Source organism: Pleurodeles waltl, chromosome 2_1 (assembly GCF_031143425.1).
Source record: "Pleurodeles waltl isolate 20211129_DDA chromosome 2_1, aPleWal1.hap1.20221129, whole genome shotgun sequence".
Lineage (NCBI taxonomy): Eukaryota > Metazoa > Chordata > Amphibia > Caudata > Salamandridae > Pleurodeles > Pleurodeles waltl.
In genome coordinates this window covers 691186218-691211087 of record NC_090438.1, presented here as the reverse complement: position 1 = coordinate 691211087, position 24870 = coordinate 691186218, and the positions used below count along the sequence as shown (strand labels likewise).

At 42.8% G+C, this 24870-nt stretch overlaps 1 protein-coding gene across 1 annotated transcript in view; it reads left to right on the top strand.

Annotated features, from left to right (window-relative positions):
• Positions 1-2692: 2692 nt before the first annotated feature.
• The window catches only part of SPMIP7 (sperm microtubule inner protein 7), a 189774-nt gene continuing 167596 nt past the window's right edge, over positions 2693-24870 (top strand). The window contains exon 1 of the mRNA XM_069216922.1: positions 2693-3612. Within this exon, the coding sequence (XP_069073023.1) occupies positions 3108-3612 (505 nt within the window). The 5' untranslated portion in view covers positions 2693-3107. The remainder of the gene's footprint in view (positions 3613-24870) is intronic.

Here is a 24870-nt window from a genome sequence, read left to right as displayed (position 1 = left end):
TAGATCAGTTAATTCTAGATAATGCTGTACTTGAATTTCAAGATATTCAACGGACATTTCATATCTCCACTTATTACGCTGTGAAATATCAAACTCTCTATGCTATCCTCTATAACTTATTGTCTCGATCTTTGGAGGCTCCCTCTTCTAAACAGCCTAATTCCCAACCTTATAATTTTTCCTCACAAGTCCCGGCGTCTTTTATATACAGAACCCTTACACATACCACTCTTGTGAGACCAAAATCTAAAATAGAATTAGCATGGGAGCAGGATTTCAATCAAAGCATTCCTATATCTACATGGAAAAAAATATGGTCAAAACTCCATACAACATCCCGTTCAGCATCTACAACCCAAAAGTTATTTTATTTTTACAATAGGTTGTACTATACTCCTGTAGACCTTTATAAATTTAAACTTACTACAGATAGCAAGTGTTGGTCGTGTTCTAAAGAAAACAATCATTATATGCACATGTTTTTTGAGTGCCCTGCAGTTCATACTTTTTGGGAACAAGTTTGGGATAAAGTTAATCAGATGTTCTCCATCAATGTACCTTTCAATGTATTACATGTTTTTTTGGGTAGTACTTCATCTATTTGGTATTCCCAACCACTGCTTGGTAAATTGGCTGATTTGCTTATTGCTGGTGCACTGCAAATTATAACTTCTAATTGGAAAGATACTACGAAACTGTCTGTTGTAACTTGGTGGAATCTGATCTGTTATAATCACGGAATGGATCGAGCAAATGCTAATACTACTCAACTGTTAATTAAAAGGGACATACTTTGGTTTCCCCTCACCTCTTTCCTTTCGCAACACAGGACTTTACATACTACTGTTAATAGTTAATGGTTGCTTTATTGTAACTATGTGATTTTTAACTTGCATTGTTTTACTTTTTCTTTCTTTCTTTCCTTTCTCTCTTCTCTTTCTTTACTAAAACATAACAAAATAAATGCTATTATTCTACAGTACAATATTACAGTCTGGTTGTGTATACAAATTGTTTCTTATAGATATAATTATCTTTATGATTATGATTAATCCTTTTTTTTTCTTCTGGTTGCAAATGTATTTATTCTATTGTACCAGTGTATGCTAACTTATTCAATAAAGCATTATTAAACTAAAAAAAAAAAACTAAGCATCTATAAGAAAAATAATGCAGAGCTTCAAAAAGTAGAGTTCAAGTAACAGACTCAGACAAGTGGTGGTTTCTGCAACACAAGGAGCAGCTAAAACAGTGTGATAGAAATTGGGATGGTGCACCAATGATCACATTTAAATTGGCTCAAAATATGAAGACTGTGGTAATTAAATCACTACATAATTATTGCACTTGACTGATATGGAGTGATGTATTATTACCCTCATTCTAAAGCAATAGTTACCACTTTACAAATGTTATAATATTAAAGCATGGAAATGACAGAGACATTTACCATCAGTAAGATGCTTATCATAATTACATACAAATTCATGTTGAAAAACTTGCAAAAATAATATTTTCTTAAACTATTTCCCATTTCTATGTGTAAACCACTTAGGCCCAGGGTAATTATATGTTTTTTTATATTCCACTCCACTCTACTATGCACGACTCTAAATACAGCTCTGCATTCTAAAACGTTGCATTGTACACCGCTGAATTCTATGCCACTCAACACCACTATACTCTGCAACACTATGCCAATGCACTCTACGCCAGTCCACTCTAAGCCACTCCAATACACAACACACTCTGCTACTCCAGTCTACAACACTCTACTCCACTCTTCGCCATTCCACTCTATAACACACCACACCACTCTATGTCACTAACATTTAATCAGGCTGAACAGCAGCCACGCTGGTGTACAATATGGCTAAAACACATTGCAAAGCCAATGTAAATTCTTACATTGGCGTGACCTGTTGACTTTGCCAATGTTTTTTACGTGATTATTGGCGAATTTTGCTGGTGTCTTTTCTGTTGGCCCTGATCTCATCACAGTTAATCCATTGATCTGCTTTCCATCCAGTCACTGGAGCATAGGGTGACTAGTAAGCAAGTAAGGAAGAGTGACCCCTCTACTTCGACTGACGGGGGAGACCTGCAGGTTACAGACGAAACAGTCATCAACCCACTGACGTATGTTGATGGTGCTTTCTTACCAAAGGCATCCAAAGATTGGTATTGTTTTAACTATAGTTTCTTTGCACAGATGAGTGATCGTATTTGCATGTAAAATATATATTCACGTACCCACCAGCCGCGTTTGGAATGTAACCAGTGAGGTCAGTAAATTAATCTCTCGCTCCTGACGTTTGTCAGGAGCGAGAGATTACAATCTGAATCTCGCCACGGCCAACTCGGTGTAATTGAGTAATATTAACAGTTGCTGTTTACAGCAGTTTCAAACGGAAGAAGTACGAACGCGTTATTGCTGAAAGAATATGCTGGAAAAACTTTCATTTGAAGCTTGTAAAACGATAGCGCCCTAGCCCGCGTTGTACCCGAGGGCTGCGTGTCGCAAAATATATTTGCGTCTTCTACCGTGCCTACGTAATGTAGGTGTGCAGTCTCTCGCTCTCTCTCTCTCGCGCGCGCGCGCGCGCTCCCTCTCTCGCTAAGAGCACGTGGTCTCATATTATCCACTGTCAGTGTTCCATTCCCCGGTTGCCTGGCGACAAGGACGCTTTGCAGAATTCTCTTCGTCTCTGGCACTTCCTGCCTCCTTGTCAACAGCAGACTGAGACATGTTTGCAGTAATATATCTCTGTCTCGTTTAGGAGGGTACCTTACTTATTAATCGTCCTCGTCCTCATGGAAGGACTCGCTATATTTGTTTCCATTCTTTCGTCCCGTGCAGATGCTTTGTGATAACCTTCACCAATGTGAAGTTTGTCATTTGAATACTCTTTCTGTTTGTCTAGAAGCTGCCGCTTTTGACTAACTGGCCCTTGAGGTGATACAGGACATTTATATATATATATATATATATTGTTTCTCCTATCTGCCCGGTGTGTAAAGTGTGTGCTCGTCATCGGGTGTGAGGTCTTGCCTGACGGAGCGCCAAGAGTATCTATCCATAGATAGGCCCTGGCAGTCCCTCTGTCATGGTTTTAGCCCCTGGCCCCCTCGTGCCCGAGGGGAGAATGAGCCTCAGTCCTACAGTGGATCCACAGTTTGTCCCAGGCCTGAACAGGGGGCGCTTCCTGCGGCAGACCGGCCTACCCACCGAGCAGGGTCCCGAGGACCGCCACGACTTCGCCAGCTTCCAAGTTGGACCGGACAAGACCAAATTCGTCAAGTTCAACCCTAATGCAACTTCACATGCAGGACGTGGCCTATACAGCTTGGCACCATTGCGCGATGATTCATCCCTGCTGGACCCTGTCTCCGGTGGTCTGGCCCCAGGTGGGGAAGTGGAGGTGGGGTCTGGCCAGAGCACTGCTGTTCCAAGTGCTGACGAAGGCCTACGGGGAAGAGTGAAGACCGCGCCACCGCACTGCAGAGCCCAGTCATCGATAGAGGAGGAACGGCAGATGCTCTTGCATCAGGGAGGCAAACAGTGGACCTCCACCTCCGTGTCTGATGCAATGCTCAGAGCCAGGCTGGGAGGTAAGCAAGCATCGTAAAAAACACCCTTTTATGGAAAGGTTATTCACTTCAGACTAGTGCTTTCAGTGGAAATATAGAAGGCCCGGTACTCACTATTTGCTCCTGAGAAGTGCTAGTACTCTCCTATTATATGTATTGTAGCAGTGCTGGGAAGTGCAAATTCAAATTAAGGAATTGCAAGCCCTCAGTGCCGAACTGTACCTGCCCAAGTACTGCTTAAGACTCAACACTGTTTCGCCGAATTGGGCAAAGCCTTATCTTCAAAAGAGTCTGTCTGATTGCTCAAAATTTCGGCATTTCTATGTGACCCTTTGCGGTATGACCCTTTGCAGTATGAGGGCTGCTCAAAGCCTTCACACCTCAAAGTTTCATTTTGCGAAAGTCACAAGCTGCCTATTTCAGGGAGGATCTGGATTGCTATTAGTGTGAGACTGGAAACCTCCTCCCCAGCATTGCCATTCCCAATGTGCCTGCATTCCAATCCCTATAGCATCGTTCAGTGCCACAAACAGTGGTACATTAGGAATGCGGCATTGTGGACGGCATGGAGTGGCACATAAGACCACGGTGTGCGATTGACCTTCTGTACAAGTTGAGTATAAATGGTTGCCGCCTGAAGGTAGCTCACTGCATGCATAGCAGTTGCAAACGTGGTTGCAAAGAATATATGTATTTTTCATTGTAATTTGCAAGGAGGGGTGGAACTCCCCTTTGTCGTCGTATTACACTTAAGACTCGCAGTGGTGCACCGTAATGTCCAGTGCGAAGCGCAGTGCCCTTCTGAGCATTAACAATTCAGCATTTGCGTTCGCAAACTCGGTGGCACTGGCTTTGCGATACTGAATGCAGTCTTTTGTGCTTCAGACTTTGGTTGTCAATTGGTTATGCTTCTTTACATGCAGATTTGTATTTACCGAACCAAACCATCCACACTAAATTGCCCAAACACTAACTAAAATAAATAAAGCCAATTAATAGAGTCCAAAACATTCTGTTGATCAGATTGCAATGGAATTGGTGCCTGACTTCGACAGTTTGGGGTTCTGATTGAAATATCATGCAAAATAGTCTGATTGTCCCAGACTGCGCCGTTATTGTCCCAAACAGGTTGTGCTTTTGACAGGTTTTCCACAAGGTTTGAAAGGAGATCAATAAAGCCAGGATTGCTAGTGTTCAGTGCTATAGCTATCACCAGGGCTGCCTATGGAGCTGAACTCTGGGAGTCACGTAAATTGTGCAGAATTGACCGTTATTGAGGATTATTTTCTGAAACGGCTTCTCGTGATACCAAAATATGCAGTTGTACTAATTTCTATGTATCTATTTCATGATCTATTTTGATTGAAATTAGTTCTAAGACATTGAGTCATTGTCTTAAATTATGGAGTTCTCCTGCACAGGGATCCGATAAAGCAGCCCTATCGGAAATACTTGAAGCTCCAAGACATCACATCAGCATCATTTTCCTAAATTCATTATATACTAGCAGGCTTACATTGGTTGGAGTTTTGGATTAATGACACACCAAGAAACGCAATTTGGGCTTTTGCCTTGAAAGAGCTATATCCTTTATAGTATAAATGCAGGATGATATGTGACCATGTAGAAAATAAAAGTGTTAGTAAGTGAATGTCAAAATTCATTTTGGGGGTCAGTGTGCAAGCAGGGGTTATTTAGCCTCAATTGTGGGGGTTGGAACCTTTTGCAGTGGATGTCCAAGGGCCTAATCCATTTTAATACTTGGTTCCAAGTATACCATTTCCACACTTGAATTTTGGGGTAGCAAAAGTGAGCTGTCAAAAGCTTCTCGGGGACGTAGTTTTGGGGTAGAGACTCAGAACGCAAGTATACAACAGAGAAAAGAAATGCTGTCCAGCCCAATTATTTCTCCATAGAAACAGAGACTACATATGTTATTGCCAAAACATAACACTGCACAATTAAGGTCCCTGAGGTGCAGGATTCTAATATAGGTTCTACAGGGTTATAATCACACAGGATACGATTAGGCAAAATTATGGCACAGGTGTGAGCTCACTCCGTCATGCGCCAGCAGCCTTGCTGGTTCTATGACTCACAGGCCAGTTTAATCATGTTCCACTGCTAAAAACTTATCCCAGGCCTTCAATTTATAAAGAAGAAAATACCAATTTACTTTAATGATAGAAATATGGTCAGTGTTTGAGTTCACTTGGGCTGGTTTACCTGAGGTACCATGGGCTTGACAGTCTTGACCATGAGTCCTGCAGACAACAGTTGCGCGAGTGGTCCCGTTCATGGTTCAAAGAATAGTGTGGGTGGGCATCCTCCCTCCTCTTCTCAGTTTCGGTTGAGGAATGCAGAGGTTCTGACAAAGCAGCAGCACAGACTCAGGTGATCTCACTGCCCAGACAACAAGAAGCGTCTCCACCAACTGTTGCTGGTGATGAAGCAGAAAATGAAGGGTTTCATTTATTAGCGCTTAAACGTAGTACTGCAATAATCATGTGTGACTTTAACCGAACTAATAAAGATTGTACGGGGACAAAATGTGCCCTTAGAGTAGTTTGCCAACATTTATAAGCGTGCTTTATATAACGTGGTGTATTAGAATTGCACTAATCCGACATAATCGTAAATGTGTGCTATGATTTGCTTGCTTGAAATGCTTTAGCTTAGCATTACTTTAGTGGAGGCTTCGGCCTAGTTGCTTGGTCTCAAGGTTTAGATGCTCGTATTTTTCCAATGTGCTAATAAACGTGTATTTTTGCTTGAAGCTGTACTTTTCCACTGAGATCGTTCACATGCTTATCTTAAGGTTTCGTGCCAGCCTGGCATATTTCTCTCCTTACTCCAAGGTCAATCTGCAGGTGCGGACAATGGAAGCTCTGAAAGTGAGTTAATTGGTATAAAATGTTGCAACTTGCGTACCAATCTCCAAGGATAATGTATGCTTAAGTAAAAGCTTGAGAACTGTCGTTTTTGATTGGACAATTTGAAGTCAACCTATGAACCCTCCAATGGAAGACCCTACTGGACTTGAACTGTTGTCTATAAAAACCAGGTGCACGAGAAGAAAGTAGCCATTATTGGACATCCCGCCATTTTGCAGACTTCGTAGCTATTATGGCCCACCTTGCTGCGACGCCATTTTGAAAGAGACTCTGATGCTTTCTCTAATCGAGAGAGAAAGAGACTTTAAATGATTCTTGCCCTAGAGACTTTAACTTTGATCCCTTTTGCATGAAATAGTAGTTTTATTTTGCCGCCGTGAGGCAATTGCCCCGTCCACCCCTGCCCCTTTGCCCCGTCCCATGCTGATCGAGAAACGGTACCTGTGAGACGAAGACTTCCTTGTATGCTGATCGTAATTGGTAAATATGAAAGGAAATTGTACAATTGCATTGTGTTTCTTTTAGGTAACCAACTGCTGATTTTTGATAAGAACCCTAGTTAGGAGTTTTTCCAAATTAATGTTGCTAAATTGTTTTGCATGAAGTCCCACATGCCGATGCTAATTTGAGGTTAGATGAGGATTCCTTTTGTTGCACGATGCAATTTGAGACCTTGTTATGCTGACTAAATGTATGCAATTAGCTCATTACAGATAATACTATTAGTGATTTGCATTGCTATCATCGAATGCCTTGTTATTCAAATGCTGCATAGATTGAATCTGTTTCGTCGTTATGGACAGCTATTAATGTTCATTTATGTTTATCATTTGATGTTGAGACACATCTATATTGTGCTAGCTTTGTTAATATAGGGAAATAAATTCACTAACTTTGAATAAACTGGTGTGGTTATTCCTGACTGAAAGGTCAGGGTTCGCCGAAATGTATTCTGGACTAATTGTCAAGTGTTATGTTGATCAGGGTATTGCTTATGTTCGTTATTGATTATTGATTTAACGAAATTGACTGATTAAGGGTGTCGTGGGTCCCACTTAGCCAAAAGATTCATCGGCCTAAAAGAGCGTCCAAATACAGGTAAATTACTAATACGGAACGCTCTATCAGTAGATGGTAGCAGAGGACGGTTACGTCTTTTGGGACCTCGTACTCTTAAAGTACATGGTGTTGAATTAACGGTTTCGACTTTTGAGACCCCACTCGAGAAGTTGAATTAGATTTTTCTTGGATAAAACTGATTGACAGAATGATGATGGGCTAGGTCCACCGCGACTTTCCCGGGATCTCGGAGCTTGCGAATGAAGAGAATGGAGGTGTGGAATCGGCGTTGGCGGTACTAGTGATGGTATGAGTGAAATTAGGGTTTTGCGCTTGCACAGCTTATTGCCGCAGATTGGGTGAAAAGGTTGCGAGGAATTTTTTCTTTATAGAGGATAGCGGAGGTGCGACTCCGAGTGTAGAAGTAGAGAAGTCGTCGAACTTCATAGAAATAGCGGAGGTGCGACTCCGAGTGTGAGAGTAGGGAAGTCGTCGAACTTCATGTGCGTGTGGCGCTTTGTGCATAAAAAGGTCCACGTGGTTGTTGTTGTTGAGACGGGCCCTGCGAGGTCAAGAGACTCCGGAGTATGTTGTTTTATGTTGTGGTCTGGGCGGTTTAGTAGGTTGATCGGGCGTGGTCAACGAGTCGGTACGTGTGTTAAGGGAGTGAAAGGAACTTCGACTTCGGGCTTTGACAAAATTCTAAGTGCACTAGAATAGATCATTGACAAGTTGAGAGTAGGTCTGCGGGTCAGATTTGCTTGCGAAAGTGGGGACCGAGAAAGATGGAATAACTGCCGAGGCTAGTGAAAAATCCCTAAGGTCCTGAAGCGATTGTATTACCCTTCCTGTAGTAAACCGACAGATCTGTTTTATTTTTGGTAGCTCGCGATATATGCAAGAAGTTGTTACGAGAGGAGCTGAATGAAGGAGGATTAGCCGCAGTGTGTGTGAGTGTGACGTCACTAGGAGCCGCGCTGGGATAGGTTGGTTGCAGAGAAGGGTCGCGCACGGATTGGACGCAGTCCGTGGGGCTCGATTGGAAGGGGAAAGGCAAGCGAAGAGTATTCCGGGAATTAAAGTCACCTATTGAGTACAAATTTTGTGAAATAAAAGACGAGAAAATGAAATTTTTTAAAGCATTAAGGAGTGCGATGAAGGGGGAGTCTTACATTAAAGCGAGCGTAGGAGAGGAGACGCCGCCCGAAGGTACACCAGCTTACATTGTAATGGAGGAAAAAGGGGTAGCTCCGTGCCTTTGGCTAAAGCAATGGCACAAGCTGACAGAGAAGCATGGGAGCGTAGCATTCCCGATCCATGGGACATTCAATATAAGGATACTAGAGAATTTGAGATTCACGATGTACGACATGAAGGTACCTCCAAGGCCAGCACAGTTTGAGGCTCTAGCAATTTGGGAACTGATGGCTAGACAGCAACAGCAAAATAAGTTCGAGACCAGGATAAGAAAGGTAGAAAAGACACTAGCGGACGCTAGGTGGGATAATGCACAGAAGGTGTGGAGGTCAGATGTACTGCAGGGGATAAAATTGTTTCCCGCAATTACTAAGGAAGAAGAGGAGACAGGTAAGAAAGCTACCTGTAAGACAAACAGGAGGTGTTCCAAGGATAGAGAGGACGAGGAAAAGTTGAGAAGAGAAGAGGAGTTAGAGGATGAGGAGTTAATAATGCAATTGCTGAACGACTGTCCACCACCTTATGCAGAGAGTGGACAAGGTCCAAGTACCAGTTCTGCCCCTCCGGCATCGGTACAGAATAATGAAAGTCAGAGTTCAGGAGCATCATCGGGATCTAAAGACCCGAGTCTACTGTTCACCCCGCAGATACCGCAGGTTAGGAGAATATATCCAGATGTGCCCATGTTGAAACCAGCAGAAAATTATCAGCCGCAGATCCCAGGATACTATAGCAGTGGCAACAGTGCAGGAATGATTCTAGATCCAACCGTAAGGGGAGTACAGAATGGTCACAACCCGACATTGGCACAAGCCGAATCAACTCAGTTTCTGATGCCTCAAAAGCAGATGCAGGGGGGAAATGCACATGCTCAGATGACGGGGAGTCAGATGGGCATGCCGGCAATGATGACCCATAGTGTGGGAATGAACATGTCTCAGAACTTGGGAAATGGACAAAACCCAGATGCGATATCACTACCCATTACTGTAGGTCCACCAGTACCTCTGTACAGTCAGCCTAACTAAGGTATGAGCGGTCAGGGATCAATGCTGCAGAATGGGACAGAAAGGAGGTGCATAGAAAACACTCCAGGGATAACTCCGATAGCGGCTCAGCCAACTGGACCCGGATCCTTGATGGAGTTTAGTCCCATATGTGCTCAGTCAATACTGGTGAGGTCGAGTTCCCCACTGATGATACCGCTGTCATCGAATACTGAAAAGTTGCCGCAACCATCAATGGCAGTCGATGTGAATGCTACACTTATGGGGTTGAATGCGCAACAGCTGACACAGTGGTTCAACAGTCTGAATTCCACACAAAGTTCAGCCAGTGGGAAGGGAGAAGACTATCTGAATAGGGTCAGGTTGAACATGGAAGCACAAGAATTGGTGGAAGGGACTATGGGCGTGAATAGGTTAGAGTCCTACTCGGAAGAAGAGCTGAGGTATCTATGTCCCAGGATTACGAAAGAAGTGAATAAGGTACATAAAAGCTTGCAGGAAATAGCTGACAAAAACGGGGTGGATATAGACAAAGCAAAACACTTGAGCAGGAGCTACAGGTTGGATTTTGGAACCACAGATTTTGAACACATGAGGTCAGCAGGTATGAAGGCGCACCTTAGAGAATTGCTGCAGAGTGCACAAGTGTGGAGGTGCTTAGACAAATGGGAAAGCAGATGGGTAAAGAGAAAGGAGAAGAGGAGGGACAGTGCTACAGAGCTCAACGAGAAAAGACCACAGAGTAGCGAGGCAGTAACCATGTTACCAATGAGGGAGACAGCAGGGGGAACATTAATACATGTACCATGGCACAGAAGCGACATTCAGTCATTTACGGATGATTTTCCCAAACTGAGAGAGAAGCCGATTGAATGGTATCAACAGACTGATAGGTTTGTGAAGCTTGCAAAATGTCTCTGGGAAGACCTGAACACCCTCTTTGAGATTGTGGTTCCAGCAGATTTGTGGGAGGATTGCAAAAGAGCTGTAGGTTGGCCGACAAGTGAACCAGAGAGAGACAGGGAGACGGGTGCACCATCACCTATGGTGATGAGCCTGTACTATAAGGTGATTGAGCATTTGAAGACGAAGGTTGCCGCGAAAAATGTGGATTGGCAGAAGATCGATCGAACGGCCCAAAGAGTCGATTCATAGTTACTATGAGAGGTTGTTGAAGGCGTTCAAGAACTACAGTGGCACGGAAACAATAGAGGCGAAGGACATGCTTCATTTTGTGTTTAGATTTGTGGAAGGGCTGAGACCAGAGATAAGTCAGATGATAAAGTCGCATTTGATTTGTTGGCAGTCGAAACCGATTGATGAGGTGTTGAATTATGCGAAATACTGTAGTGACGAAATTGAAGTGAAACAGAAAAGGTTGAAGGAGAAAGTGATGATGATGCAGCTTAAAGCAGCCCAGACAGGTCTGCAAGGTTTGCAAGGGATGCAAGGGTTCCAACAGCAGGTACCGCAACCGCAGCCGCAGTTGCAGGGAAACATGGCGTTTCAGCCACAGGCCAGAGGCAGAGGCAGAGGAGGTTTTGTGAATAATGGTCCGGATTTGAACACTGTTGTGAATGGTGTGCAGGCAATGAAGAAGGTGATGCCGTGTCACGTGTGCGGAATAGTCGGTCATTGGAAACGCGAGTGCCCGATGGTGGTGCAGGAAGGTGCAGGTGCAGGTGTTGGTCAGCAAAACAATGATGTCAATGCATTTCAGACAATGAGGGGACCGAAAATGAGAGGTCCAAACCCAAATTTTCAGACCGTAAATCAGTTGCAGGGATTACAACCTATGCAGCCACAGCAGATGCAGATGCCCCGTATGCAGATGACGCAAATGCAGCCAATGCAACAGCAGTTACCCATGGTACCTAATCAGCAAATGCAAATACCTTTGGCACCAATGAGTCAGCAGCAAGTGATGGTTCCTCCACAGGTCTCGGGTCAGGTAATGAGTACAAATGGCACAGTACAACAGTTCCCACTACACAGTGAGAGTGGAATAAACAATGTATGGGAGAGTGAAAGTTCAGAAGAAGAAGGAGATTGTGTGCTTGCAGCATCCTTGGAAGTTGATCAAAAGGGTCCGTACGTAGAGGGAAGAGTAATGGGTCATCGTGTTTCATTCTTGGTTGACACAGGAGCCACACGTTCAACTGTTAAGAGCAGTGAAGTACCAAATTTGCCACTCTCAGGGAGGACAGTTCAAGTGGTGGGAGTAGCAAACAGGCACCTGACGAACCCAATAACAGATCCGGTACCAGTCAGCATTGGTAACTATCAAGGGGTGCATCAGTTTGTGGTATGTGACTCAAGCCCGATAGCACTGTTAGGGAGAGACTTGTTGTGCAAATTGGGTTGTTCGATTATGTGTTCGAACGAGGGAATAAAAATTCAGACGAGCAGTGATGGGGACGAAGAGGACAGTGTAGAGGGGGATGAGATGGAAACTGTCGATGAAGAGTATCCTCTGATTTGTCTTTTCCCGATGATAACTGAAGAAGATATTCCAGCTGAATTACGGGAAACAGTCGGAAAGGAAGTGTGGGATATGACAGGGAAAGAGGTGGGATTGATGAAAGGAGTGGAACCAGTGAAAGTGACTGTAAAGCCCAATGCAATCTTTCCCCAGACCCCACAATACCACATGGCACAAGATACCCTCATGAAAGTTGCTCAACTTATTGACGAATTTGTAAAACAGGGAGTACTGAAAGAAGTGTTAAGCAGTCCATGTAATTCACCAATCATGGGACTAATAAAGCCGAGTGGAAAGGTCCGAATTGTGCAGGACTTGAGGAAAATAAATGACATCATAGTAAAATGTTGCCCTGTCGTACCAAATCCAGCTGTGATAATGTTTCAAGTCCCTTGCGATGCCGAATGGTTCTCAGTCATCGACTTGTCACAAGCATTCTTTTCTGTGCCTCCTCATGAGGACAGCCAATTCCTCTTTTGTTTCAAATTCCTAGACAGAGTGTACAGTTGGTGTCGAATTCCTCAAGGGTTCTCTGAGTCACCGTCCATCTTCAATCAGATTTTAAAGAAAGATTTGGAAGCATTAGAATTGCTGTTCGAGTCAACCCTAGTACAGTACATTGATGACTTACTGGTTGCATCAAAGACAGAAAGTGGCTGCACAGCCGATACCATTGCTCTGTTGAACCATTTGGGAAGGAATGGACACAAGGTGTCTCCTTCCAAATTGCAGTTCTGTCAGAAGAAAGTGAAATACTTGGGTCACCAAATAGAGAAAGGGTCACGGAGAATAATGAAGGAAAGAATTACAAGTGTACTCCAAATGAGTCCACCCAAGACAAGGAGGGAGGTGAGGACGTTTTTGGGAATGGTGGGCTACTGTCGCCAGTGGATTCCCAACTTCTCAACTCTAGCGAAGCCTTTACTGAAACTGACCCAGAAGGATGCATTGGATCAAATTGAGCTGAAAGGAGATGAGATGGATGCTTTTATTGAATTGAAAGAATGCATGTGCAGGGCTCCAGCTTTAAGTATGCCTGACTACATAAAGCCTTTCACATTGTTTTGCCATGAACGTGATGCATGTTCTTTGTCTGTCTTGACTCAAGCCCATGGTGGCGTAAACAGACCAGTAGCGTATTTTTCAGCTACTTTGGATCCGGTCGCAGCAGCACTTCCAGGGTGTTTGCGCGCCGTAGCAGCAGTTGGTATCAGCCTCACTCAGAGTGAAGGAATAGTGATGGGACACCCAGTAACAGTCATGGTCCCTCACTCAGTTGAGATACTTTTGACCCGCTCCCGAACGCAACACATGACCGGAGCAAGACTCACAAGGTATGAAACGATAATTCTGGGCTCACCGAACGTGCAGCTGAAAAGGTGCACTACGTTGAATCCAGCAACCTTGCTTCCTGGTGAAAATGCTGAAATTGAGAACGCTGAAGACGTCGAGCATGACTGCCTTCAGGTGACTGAATTTTGCACAAAACCTCGACCTGACATTAAGGATACTAAGCTTGATGAAAATGACCAAATTGTTTTTGTTGATGGTTCATGTCTAAGAGATGGGATGGGAATTTTGAAAGCAGGATATGCTGTATGTACTGTAACAGGTGTCTTGGAAGCGGGCTGGCTTCAAGGAGTCTATTCTGCACAAGTAGCAGAACTTGTAGCCCTTACAAGAGCATGTCAACTGTCTGCATTGATGAAAGTCACCATTTACACTGATAGTCAGTACGGGTTTGGAATTGTGCACGACTTTGGACAACTATGGTCACAGAGAGGTTTCCTGACTTCTTCAGGATCCCCAGTGAAAAACGGGGAGAGAATAAGGGAATTGTTACATGCCATTCAAATGCCAGCCGAAGTTGCAGTGGTAAAGTGTAGTGCTCATACAAAAGGACAGGACTATGTTTCTCTGGGAAATGCATATGCGGATCAAGTTGCAAGATTTTGTGCCTTGAACTGTATATTACTCAGGGATGAATGGAATTCGATAAGTGAGCCAGAACTCGAACCAGCTGAAGCATTTGCCTTAAAGGTCGTAGATACAATAGATGAATTAAAAGCATTACAGAATAACGTCAGGGAGGACGAAAGAGATTCCTGGATTAAATCACAGTGTATAAAGAGACCAGACGAGTTATGGGTTTCAAATGAGGGAAAATTTGTTTTGCCAAACAGTCTCTTATCACAGCTTGCGCGGTTCTATCATGGGCAAGCTCACCTAGGGAGAGATGCCATGATAAGATTGTTCAAAACTGATTGGTTTAATCCCAGATTTCGCCAAGCTGCAGAAGCAGTTTGCCATCGATGTGTCGCTTGCCAGCAGATGAACCCAGGAAAGGGAACAGTTGTGAACGCCAGCCACATTGGCAGAGCCAGTGGCCCATTTAGTAGGATGCAGATAGACTTCATTGAGATGCCTGTGCATGGAGGTCTAAAGTATGTGTTGGTGATTGTGTGCATTTTTAGTCACTGGATTGAGGCATACCCCACACGTAGAAATGACAGCCTTACAGTTGCAAAGCTATTGTTGAGAGAGTTGATACCACGTTTCGGATTCCCGATCTCTTTAGAATCAGATAGGGGAAGTCACTTCAATAACGAGGTGATAAAGTTACTCTGCGAAGCGCTGAACATTGAGCAAAAACTGCATTGTAGCTATCGCCCTGAAGCATCAGGACTGGTGGAGCAGATGAATGGTACACTGAAATCAAGAATGGCGAAAATATGTGCATCGACAAATTTGAAATGGCCTGACGCATTGCCCTTGGCGCTAATGTCAATGAGAAACACCCCTGATAGAAAGACTGGATTGTCTCCGCACGAAATCCTCATGGGCAGGGCCATGAGACTTCCTGCAGTTCCCGCAAACGCGCTTTTGAATATTACAGATGATATGGTGTTAGACTACTGCAAGGGTCTGGCTGACGTGGTTCGCTCTTTCTCTCACCAGGTGGAAGCAACCACCTTACCACCGATCCAAGGTCCAGGACACGCACTGAAAGCAGGTGACTGGGTCGTGGTAAAGAAGCACGTGAGGAAGTCGTGTCTGGAACCCCGTTGGAAAGGCCCTTTCCAAGTGATCCTGACGACAACTACCGCTGTGAAGTGTGCGGGGGTTCCCAACTGGATTCACGCCAGTCACACAAAGAAAGTGTTGTGTCCCACAGATGAGGAAGTTGAAGCGCTGAAACTGCCAGTGACTGATAAAACAGTGCTGAGTGCTGAGACAGAACAAAACCGAACTGAAAGCGAACAGGCAGAAACAGGAGAGAGAGAGATATTCTCTGAGAACGAAGAGACTAACTCACTTGGGGAAGACCAAGGAGAAAGTTCAGACAGCGACAAAGCAGCTGAAGGTGACAAAGAACCTGAAGCAGCTGAGGGTAGCAAAGAGCCTGAAGCAGCTGAGGGTGACAAAGAACCTGAAGCAGCTGAAAGTGATACAGAGCCTGACGAAAGTAAAGGTGACGAAGGGCTCGAAAAAGGTGAAAAAGCAGGAGAGCCTGATCAGAGGAGGGCTTTCCCAGAAGCAGACGATACAGAAAAAGAAAAAGAAAACGTAATTGATTCCCCAGAAGGAGGGGACAAGGCAGGACAGAACGAAAAGGTTCAAACTTCCACAGAAAGGGTTGCAGGTCCATCAAATGGACATGGTGCAAAGAGGAGACTAAGTATATCACCAGTAAAACAAAGGACTGAAGAAAGTTTGAACGACGGAGGAAGGCCAAAAGTGAAAGAGAAAAGAAAGGAAGTGTCTGTCGTGGTACCAACCTAAAGTGAAGGGAAAGACTTGGCCAAAGAGGAAAGTACCAGCGAAGCAGAATCGAAAAGAGAAGCAAAATAGAAAAGGAAAAGGATACCAAACAGGAGATATTCCGGTCCAGAATGGGCCTATGCAGTCAATGACGATTGGACTGACGAATTTGTATCTCTAAGCCTCGAGAACGAAGAAGAAGAGATACCAATAGAAAAGAAAAGTTTTATGGACTCTGTTGATTGAAAGGGTGATAAATGATATCGCTTGGTACAATATAACGTGAAGCAAACAACCAGCTGAGACATTGCTAAACCGGATGAGAGACTTGCTGAACTGATAAAGACTGAGTTATTACCGAATTGAGACAAATGCTGCTAACCGATAAGTGACTGGCCTCTTGAAGAAGACGGTGTGAACATTGCGCTCGTTCAGCTTTGTAACTGAATTGCTAAATAGTTTCTTTATAGGTGCTTCTGGCTCTCTGATTCTATACAGATCATGACGCAAAACAGTAGAAAGAAATATTGTAAATATGTGTGTATAGGCTTGATAATTGCATGTGTACTAATAATAATGGCAATAGTGCTTGCAATGCATGGAAGGGGTGAGAATGAGAAAATTGATGCTCCTACTTTTGCTCCTGTTACTGTCACTGAACTAACCGCATTGAAAAGACTAGAATTAGATGAGAGACACTTGCATGATAAGAAGGAACTTTCATATAATGTTTTCTATCGCTTGCTAACAGAATATGTTGAGACTATGGATGCGAAAGATTGTTATGTGTGTACACAGATACCGACATCAGTAAAGGAAGGGGTGACTTATCACCACATGCCTCTTACATACGGGATTACATGTAGTATAGTAATGTCTAGATTTTATGGTCAAACTAACATACAGTATTTTTACTCGAATTATGATGTTACCTTTGCATATGTTCCTATAATAGCGCAGCTAAGCCAGATTGCTAAAGATTGGGATGCTAAAATAATGAGGGAATTTTTCGAGCCAATGCTACCTTTTGAAACGGCTCACGCTCATAGGGAAAACCTTACCTGCTCGCTCTCTGCAGTAGAAATAAGCTTTTTAGATCGCACAGATGATACAAGGGCACAAATGAATGCGAAATTAGAAAAGGAGCTACATAAGAGGGCTTCAGTAGATAATTATGATTTTGCTGCAATAAAAACACAAGGGAGAATAGCTTTAGATGCTTGGCATGTAGGGAAATTTTGTATATATCAAGGTGAATCTTATTATGACAACATTTTCGTAGGAGCGAGTGAGTGTAAACATACGTTTATCTTTAAGGCCAAATGGACATTCATGATGAACGGACTTGACCCTGTCATTCCAGGTGTATATTACATTTGCGGGTATAATGCCTATTATCGTCTTCCGAAAGGATGGTGGGGAGATGTTATTTGGGTATAGTGTTCCCAAAGGTTTATCAACTGGATGACTTATCGATGATTCAAAAGACATCTGGATCCCATCGTATCCAGAAAAGAGAGACCGCAGCTGCTGTGGTAGGAGATATATTTGGAGCCATGATTCCTTCATTGGGAGTTGTGCTGAATTCCATCAAAATAAGAAAGTTGTCTACTATAGTGGACAACATGTTGACAAAGTTTTCAGGTGCTATAATCCTGATAGATGCTGAACTTGCAGCGGAAAGAGCTATGACTCTTCAAAATAGGCTTGCTTTAGACATTCTTTTAGCAAAGGATGGCGGCGTTTGCAAAATGCTTGGTGCACGACACTGTTGTACGTATATTCCCGATAACAGTGTGAAAATTAAAACTATGCTTGCTAATCTAACAAAAGAGAGTGCAGATTTGAAGGAATTGAAAGAACCAGGAGTGTGGGAGAAGGTTGGAAAAGGACTTGCTTCAGTGGGAAATTGGATTGGGGGAATTTGGAATGGAATATTGCTAAAAATAATACAGGGAATTCTAATAGTTCTAATTTGCATTTTTGGAATTTGGGGAATAAAAAGGGGAATAATAATGATAATGGAAAGAATTAAAAGACGGAAGGAAGAGAAAATAATGAAAAGAATGGCAGAAGAATACAAAGCGAAAACTAGGGGAATTAAAAGGAAAAGAGAACTGACAGAATTTTAATGGAATCAAATTTGTGGGCATGATTTGGTGTGATGACAAGTAGTCATCAGAGGAGGGATTGATGAAGCAGAAAATGAAGGGTTTCATTTATTAGCGCTTAAACGTAGTACTGCAATAATCATGTGTGACTTTAACCGAACTAATAAAGATTGTACGGGGACAAAATGTGCCCTTAGAGTAGTTTGCCAACATTTATAAGCGTGCTTTATATAACGTGGTGTATTAGAATTGCACTAATCCGACATAATCGTAAATGTGTGCTATGATTTGCTTGCTTGAAATGCTTTAGCTTAGCATTACTTTAGTGGAGGCTTCGGCCTAGTTGCTTGGTCTCACGGTTTAGATGCTCGTATTTTTCCAATGTGCTAATAAACGTGTATTTTTGCTTGAAGCTGTACTTTTCCACTGAGATCGTTCACATGCTTATCTTAAGGTTTCGTGCCAGCCTGGCATATTTCTCTCCTTACTCCAAGGTCAATCTGCAGGTGCGGACAATGGAAGCTCTGAAAGTGAGTTAATTGGTATAAAATGTTGCAACTTGCGTACCCATCTCCAAGGATAATGTATGCTTAAGTAAAAGCTTGAGAACTGTCGTTTTTGATTGGACAATTTGAAGTCAACCTATGAACCCTCCAATGGAAGACCCTACTGGACTTGAACTGTTGTCTATAAAAACCAGGTGCACGAGAAGAAAGTAGCCATTATTAGACATCCCGCCATTTTGCAGACTTCGTAGCTATTATGGCCCACCTTGCTGCGACGCCATTTTGAAAGAGACTCTGATGCTTTCTCTAATCGAGAGAGAAAGAGACTTTAAATGATTCTTGCCCTAGAGACTTTAACTTTGATCCCTTTTGCATGAAATAGTAGTTTTATTTTGCCGCCGTGAGGCAATTGCCCCGTCCACCCCTGCCCCTTTGCCCCGTCCCATGCTGATCGAGAAACGGTACCTGTGAGACGAAGACTTCCTTGTATGCTGATCGTAATTGGTAAATATGAAAGGAAATTGTACAATTGCATTGTGTTTCTTTTAGGTAACCAACTGCTGATTTTTGATAAGAACCCTAGTTAGGAGTTTTTCCAAATTAATGTTGCTAAATTGTTTTGCATGAAGTCCCACATGCCGATGCTAATTTGAGGTTAGATGAGGATTCCTTTTGTTGCACGATGCAATTTGAGACCTTGTTATGCTGACTAAATGTATGCAATTAGCTCATTACAGATAATACTATTAGTGATTTGCATTGCTATCATCGAATGCCTTGTTATTCAAATGCTGCATAGATTGCATCTGTTTCGTCGTTATGGACAGCTATTAATGTTCATTTATGTTTATCATTTGATGTTGAGACACATCAATATTGTGCTAGCTTTGTTAATATAGGGAAATAAATTCACTAACTTTGAATAAACTGGTGTGGTTATTCCTGACTGAAAGGTCAGGGTTCGCCGAAATGTATTCTGGACTAATTGTCAAGTGTTATGTTGATCAGGGTATTGCTTATGTTCGTTATTGATTATTGATTTAACAAAATTGACTGATTAAGGGTGTCGTGGGTCCCACTTAGCCAAAAGATTCATCGGCCTAAAAGAGCGTCCAAATACAGGTAAATTACTAATACGGAACGCTCTATCACTGGTCACATGTCATCCAACATTGATGTCAGCTACAGGCAGAGTCACCACAATTGTACTCTCTCCCACTGGCAAATTGGAACACCAAGGTTGCACTAACGGAGGCACCTTCAGGCACTTTCAGACTGTCGACGGTGCTGATATTCAGATATTTGGTCCAGAAATATATGGGGAGGCTGGGAAATCCAGTTCTAGATTTGGGTCATCCAGGTTACACTCCCTCGATTCATTCTACTCTTCTGTGCTGTAAGAGGCTCCGCATACAGGGGCTGAGCTTCTTGTCCTCAAGCAGTCTTCTTCCTGCAGAGTCAGCAACTCATTGCCCATTATCAACAGGACAGACATGATTCCAGGCACCAAGCTGTCCCCCAGCTCTTCCAGCAAGTTGGCATGCACTTCAGCCCATAGCCCTGAACCTGTGGGAGGTGGACAGCTGTCAAGGACATCAACCCTGGATCTCAGTACTTCTTTGAGTATTCTGCAGAGTACTGCCTCCTATGTTCATGTAAAAACTAGATTTAGAACCCAGTGGCCTCGTTTGGGCCGTTTGGGTCTTCCACACAGGGGAACCCACTGTTGGTATTTTGGAACTACATGCCTTCTACACATACCTTTTACACATACTTCTCTTTCTGCAGAGCACACCCAGTCTTTGTTGAAGGTGATAGCTTTCACAGCAGGTAGTGATGATGCACTCTCCAATCTAAAGCACCCAAAACCTAAGAACACAGAAGTTTAAAAACTTTGCACCTGACTTTTATTAGCCTTCTAATGTAACACTCTGGATAGAAATAATAAATATAGAAATGTGTGCTGTTCTGCCAGTCCTGCTTCACTATATTATTGTGTGTTGACAATGCAGGTCACTGGGAGCATTCTTTATAGGTTGTACAGACCCTCATCCATCGAAGTGGCATGCTTCATCACTGGGCCCTGCTCCTCCTCGAGTCTGTGCTCTCATACCCAATGGGCCCCTTTAGGGGGCTCTTTCCCAGAGATCGTTTGATCTCTATAGCTGATGTCCACCAGACATGAGGATAGGTACCCTTCACTTGTGTTTGTCAGGAGGCAGTGCAGTAGACTGGGGAGGTGACTTGAGTAAAATTAGTTGTAGGTTGCTGAATTTTGTATTTATTACCCATGGTTGTCCATGATAAGATAAAAAAAGTATTGTGTGAACTCCTAGGGGCATGACAAGCAAAGGGTTCTACAAAGCTGTCAACATATTTCTTGACTGTCTTGCGCAAGACGAGTCAGTGGCAATTCTTCAGACCCAAGTGTCTCCCCTAATCTTCTGTTACGGTACCCTATCCTGAGACATTTTTTGATTTTACCCTTTTAAAAAATGCACATCTAGTTGTGTATATCATAACTCTTCATACTGGAGTGTTAATGTTCTGTTTGTTCCAGTGACCTGCAATTTTACATTTGGTATAAATTGTCAGGGTATAAACAATGAATAAACTACCGTGGTCGCCTCACTTCGTGACACCGTCCGTAAATGGACAAAACCCAACAGCATACAGTACACATGGTCACTGCATACATGCTATAGGGTGAGGTCACAGTTTGTGAGATATTAGTTTCTATATTACCTGTTTCCTCAGTTGATCGGGCCCATATAGATTACCATGGAGCAGCGTCCCTAGCTACAGACAGCTTAAGATACACAGTTTAGGGTAAAGATTTATTTGAAAAACACTGCCACGGAAATAGTCTAATAAATGTCCTATGGCACTTCAAGCCAGTTGCATTATTTTGTGTTTAGGAGAAGAAGCAGAATTAGCCTACCCACTTCCATGGTCTTCTTAGATAAGAGAGTCTGTGAGACTGGAGCAATTTTAAAGCAGCCTGTTGGCACTGGTAGGCAAGCCTACCTGCGGAGTCATTGCAGTGCATCTATGATGTGGCTCGAAAATGTGCTGTGTTATGTTAGTAATGGCCACTATCATCGAGTGGAGCAATGTTAGTGTTTATCGCTAAGTGAAGTCTCTGTTTAGAAAATGTTGGTTTCAGGAGAATAGTATAGGGATTAGTGTTTATCCTTTTTTCAGGGAACTATGAAGTTCAGTGTGGCTTTAGTTACTCAGGAGATTAATAATCTCTGGTGATTTAATGGGTGGCTTCTCGTTTGGCCTCCACACTGACTGTTGCTCTGAGAATGGATATCCCCTCTAAGCCTTTAACACTGGTGAGTTGCAGGGTAATGGACTGATTTCAGAGTTTTGGTTCCTAGATAGTGAAGAACTATCATTCACGTCAAAGAACAAAATTACAAATTTTCCTTAAGTGGGCCAATGAATCAGTAGTTTGTGAAGAATATTATATGGGGTTTTACTCCAGCTTTTTACTTATTTCCGTTATTAGAATGGGAAGTTGATGCCCACTCAAGACCTCCGGGCTTATCAACAAGTACATGAAAAATACTTTTTTTCTTCCCCATGTAGCATATAGGCAGGTTTTTGTGTTAAGGCTCTATTCTATGACCATTCACCACACCATGTAAATAAGCGTGTGGTCCTTGAATTTGTGGGGGAAACCCATAATAGAAATATGGATGGTAGATAAAGGTGGATAAGGATTTGTTTATTGTTCTTAATATTTATAGTCTTCTTGATTTTTGTGATAAATTTGACTCTTCTCTCACCTGGCTTGTCCATAAGGTGCAGCGAAAATATTTTGTGTATTCCATGCCAAATTGCAGGAGTAAATCCGGTCCCATTTGGGCCACCATAGGAGATTGTACAAGATTTCTGATGAGGGCAAGATCAGACTAGTGAAAAATTATGTAAACTTACAGGTTAGAAGCAAAGAGAGTGAAGAGTACTTAATCTCAAGAAGGGAAGGAGTGCACAACTAATAGAAGGACTGGTTAAATTCAGGCAAAAGTCAATTGAACTAGAGCTAAAAATTAACGTACCATACACTGGAAGGAGTAACAGACCCCACAGAATTGATAGCAAATATGTCAATAAGCAAATAATCACATTGCACAGATTGTCTAATATATGGCACTGATGTAGTCTTAGTAAGGTTGGAGGTAAAGAGCTACAGTACAGTCGATATAACTGCTTTTCTATCTTAATGACACTAAGGTTTAAGAATCAGGATTGGACTCACAGGACATCATTACATTTCCTGTATATGGCTATTGCAATGGTACAGATTTACTCAGTTCGTTTATTTGGTTACAACCTTGGAAAAGTAGAATGAATGTGACACAGATAAAAAACGGCTGGTCATTGGTGGCTACGGCAACTCTTCCATTATTCTACCCATCACTGCATGGGTCTTCCCCTTCATATGCTATGAACCACTTTACTGCCTCCTACATAAATATCTTTCTTTACACTACTAGCTGGATGCTATTTTAAATTTTTGTCAGCCATCTCTTTTGAACAGTTGAATATTGGATGAAACAGTTTACTCCTTTGATACTCATTACTTCACTCGTCAAAATATTTTATTATGTTCTTTTATGCTATCTGTATGTATTTCGTTTTCAGTAAAAAGAGAAGCAGGAATACGCTTCCTTATGAAATATGTTATAAATATGCAATCGGTGCTTGCTTGCATACACATAATTTCTGACCGCATAACACAATGTCCTCCTATAGCAGCTGCAAAACATAATTATTGTGTCAATTGAGGCACAGGCCAAATTAAACCCGCTGCAAACAATGTTATCCCCCATTCTGAGGTGCATTGAACACAATGATGTGGCGTTTGCTTACCCAGCAAATACCGCACCTTAAGGTATTGGTATTTACTTGGTGTACAGTCATCACTCAGTATTGCATCGCAAGAGGAATTATCCCCAAAATGAACCACATCATTGCACATTTCACGCTTACGTCCAACCTCGATCAATAATTAACCTCCCAAACATTTTTCTAACCATGTCATTCCTCAATTCCTATCTACATCCTACTTTATGAATTGCAACCAATAGTTCAATGACGACATAGCCCCCATTCCTCTGTCAGCCAGTGATGTAAATACAATGCATGTGACATTTGTGATACTTGACCTGCATTATCTTGCAAACTTAACTAACGTTGGGGAAATCCAAACAAGTTCTAAAGGGAAATACACAGTAGAATTTCATCAAATTCACAATGGGTGTATCACATTACATATATCAGATAGGCGCATTACTAAGTAAAACTTAAGTTTAATTTAATTTTATATTAGTGAAACTTAAGTTCGATAAAGGTGAGAGTGGCATACATGTGCATTCAAGGGAAGAACAGAATGCTTAATTTGATTACCAGTAGAGGTTTAAGGTGTAATGATTTATTATGTGCAGAATTCATATAATTCAGGATGTATCCAGCTACCTTGGGTTAAAGTCCTTTGAATGTTTTTGCAAGATTTTTGCATGCCAGCTTCATGCCCCCTAAAGGAAACGATTATAGGGGTGTTTGTAAACTGGTTGCACCGGACACGACACACTCACCAGATCAGCTCCACTGTGATGGAGTGAGGGCCGACCACAGGGACCCTTTTAAGCCTGCTGAACAGAGCACCTTAAATTCTGGTTTGCAGAACATTGCGTGGATCTGCGTTGAAGATGCATTGCGCAGCCAAAGCGATGCGTTGGTTCTGAGATATGATGAGGCTGCGATGTGAGGGTCTGCATCACCATCGAAGATTCTGCCGATGAGGCTTGCAATGCTAAGTCCGACTTTGAAGATGTGGTGCACAGTCGGGTAGATGTGTCGGTTCTGAGGAGCTGCAAGACTGTAATGAAGAATCTAGCATTGTTATTGAGGCCTTAGTCGACGAGGGATGCAAGAGCCTGCGCTCAAGATGTGTCACACAGTGGAGCTTCTGAAGGCATTGTGGGGGCAATGTGGGTAATTGCGATGGGTCCAATCCATACAGTAGCAGAAATGCGTTGGTTCTGCTCGAGGTTTCACAGCGCAGCAGAGGAGATGCATCAGTTCCACTGGATCCACAGAGGCTGTTAAAGCACCTTAAAAGCCCTCTTTCAAGAATCCTGGACTGGGGTGGCCCCACGTGGCAGGGTAGACTCACAGATGCCAAAGTTAATCTTCATTTGCAAGGTTGTTGGAAGCCTGTTATGGCCCTGAGGCTTTTGATGAGGA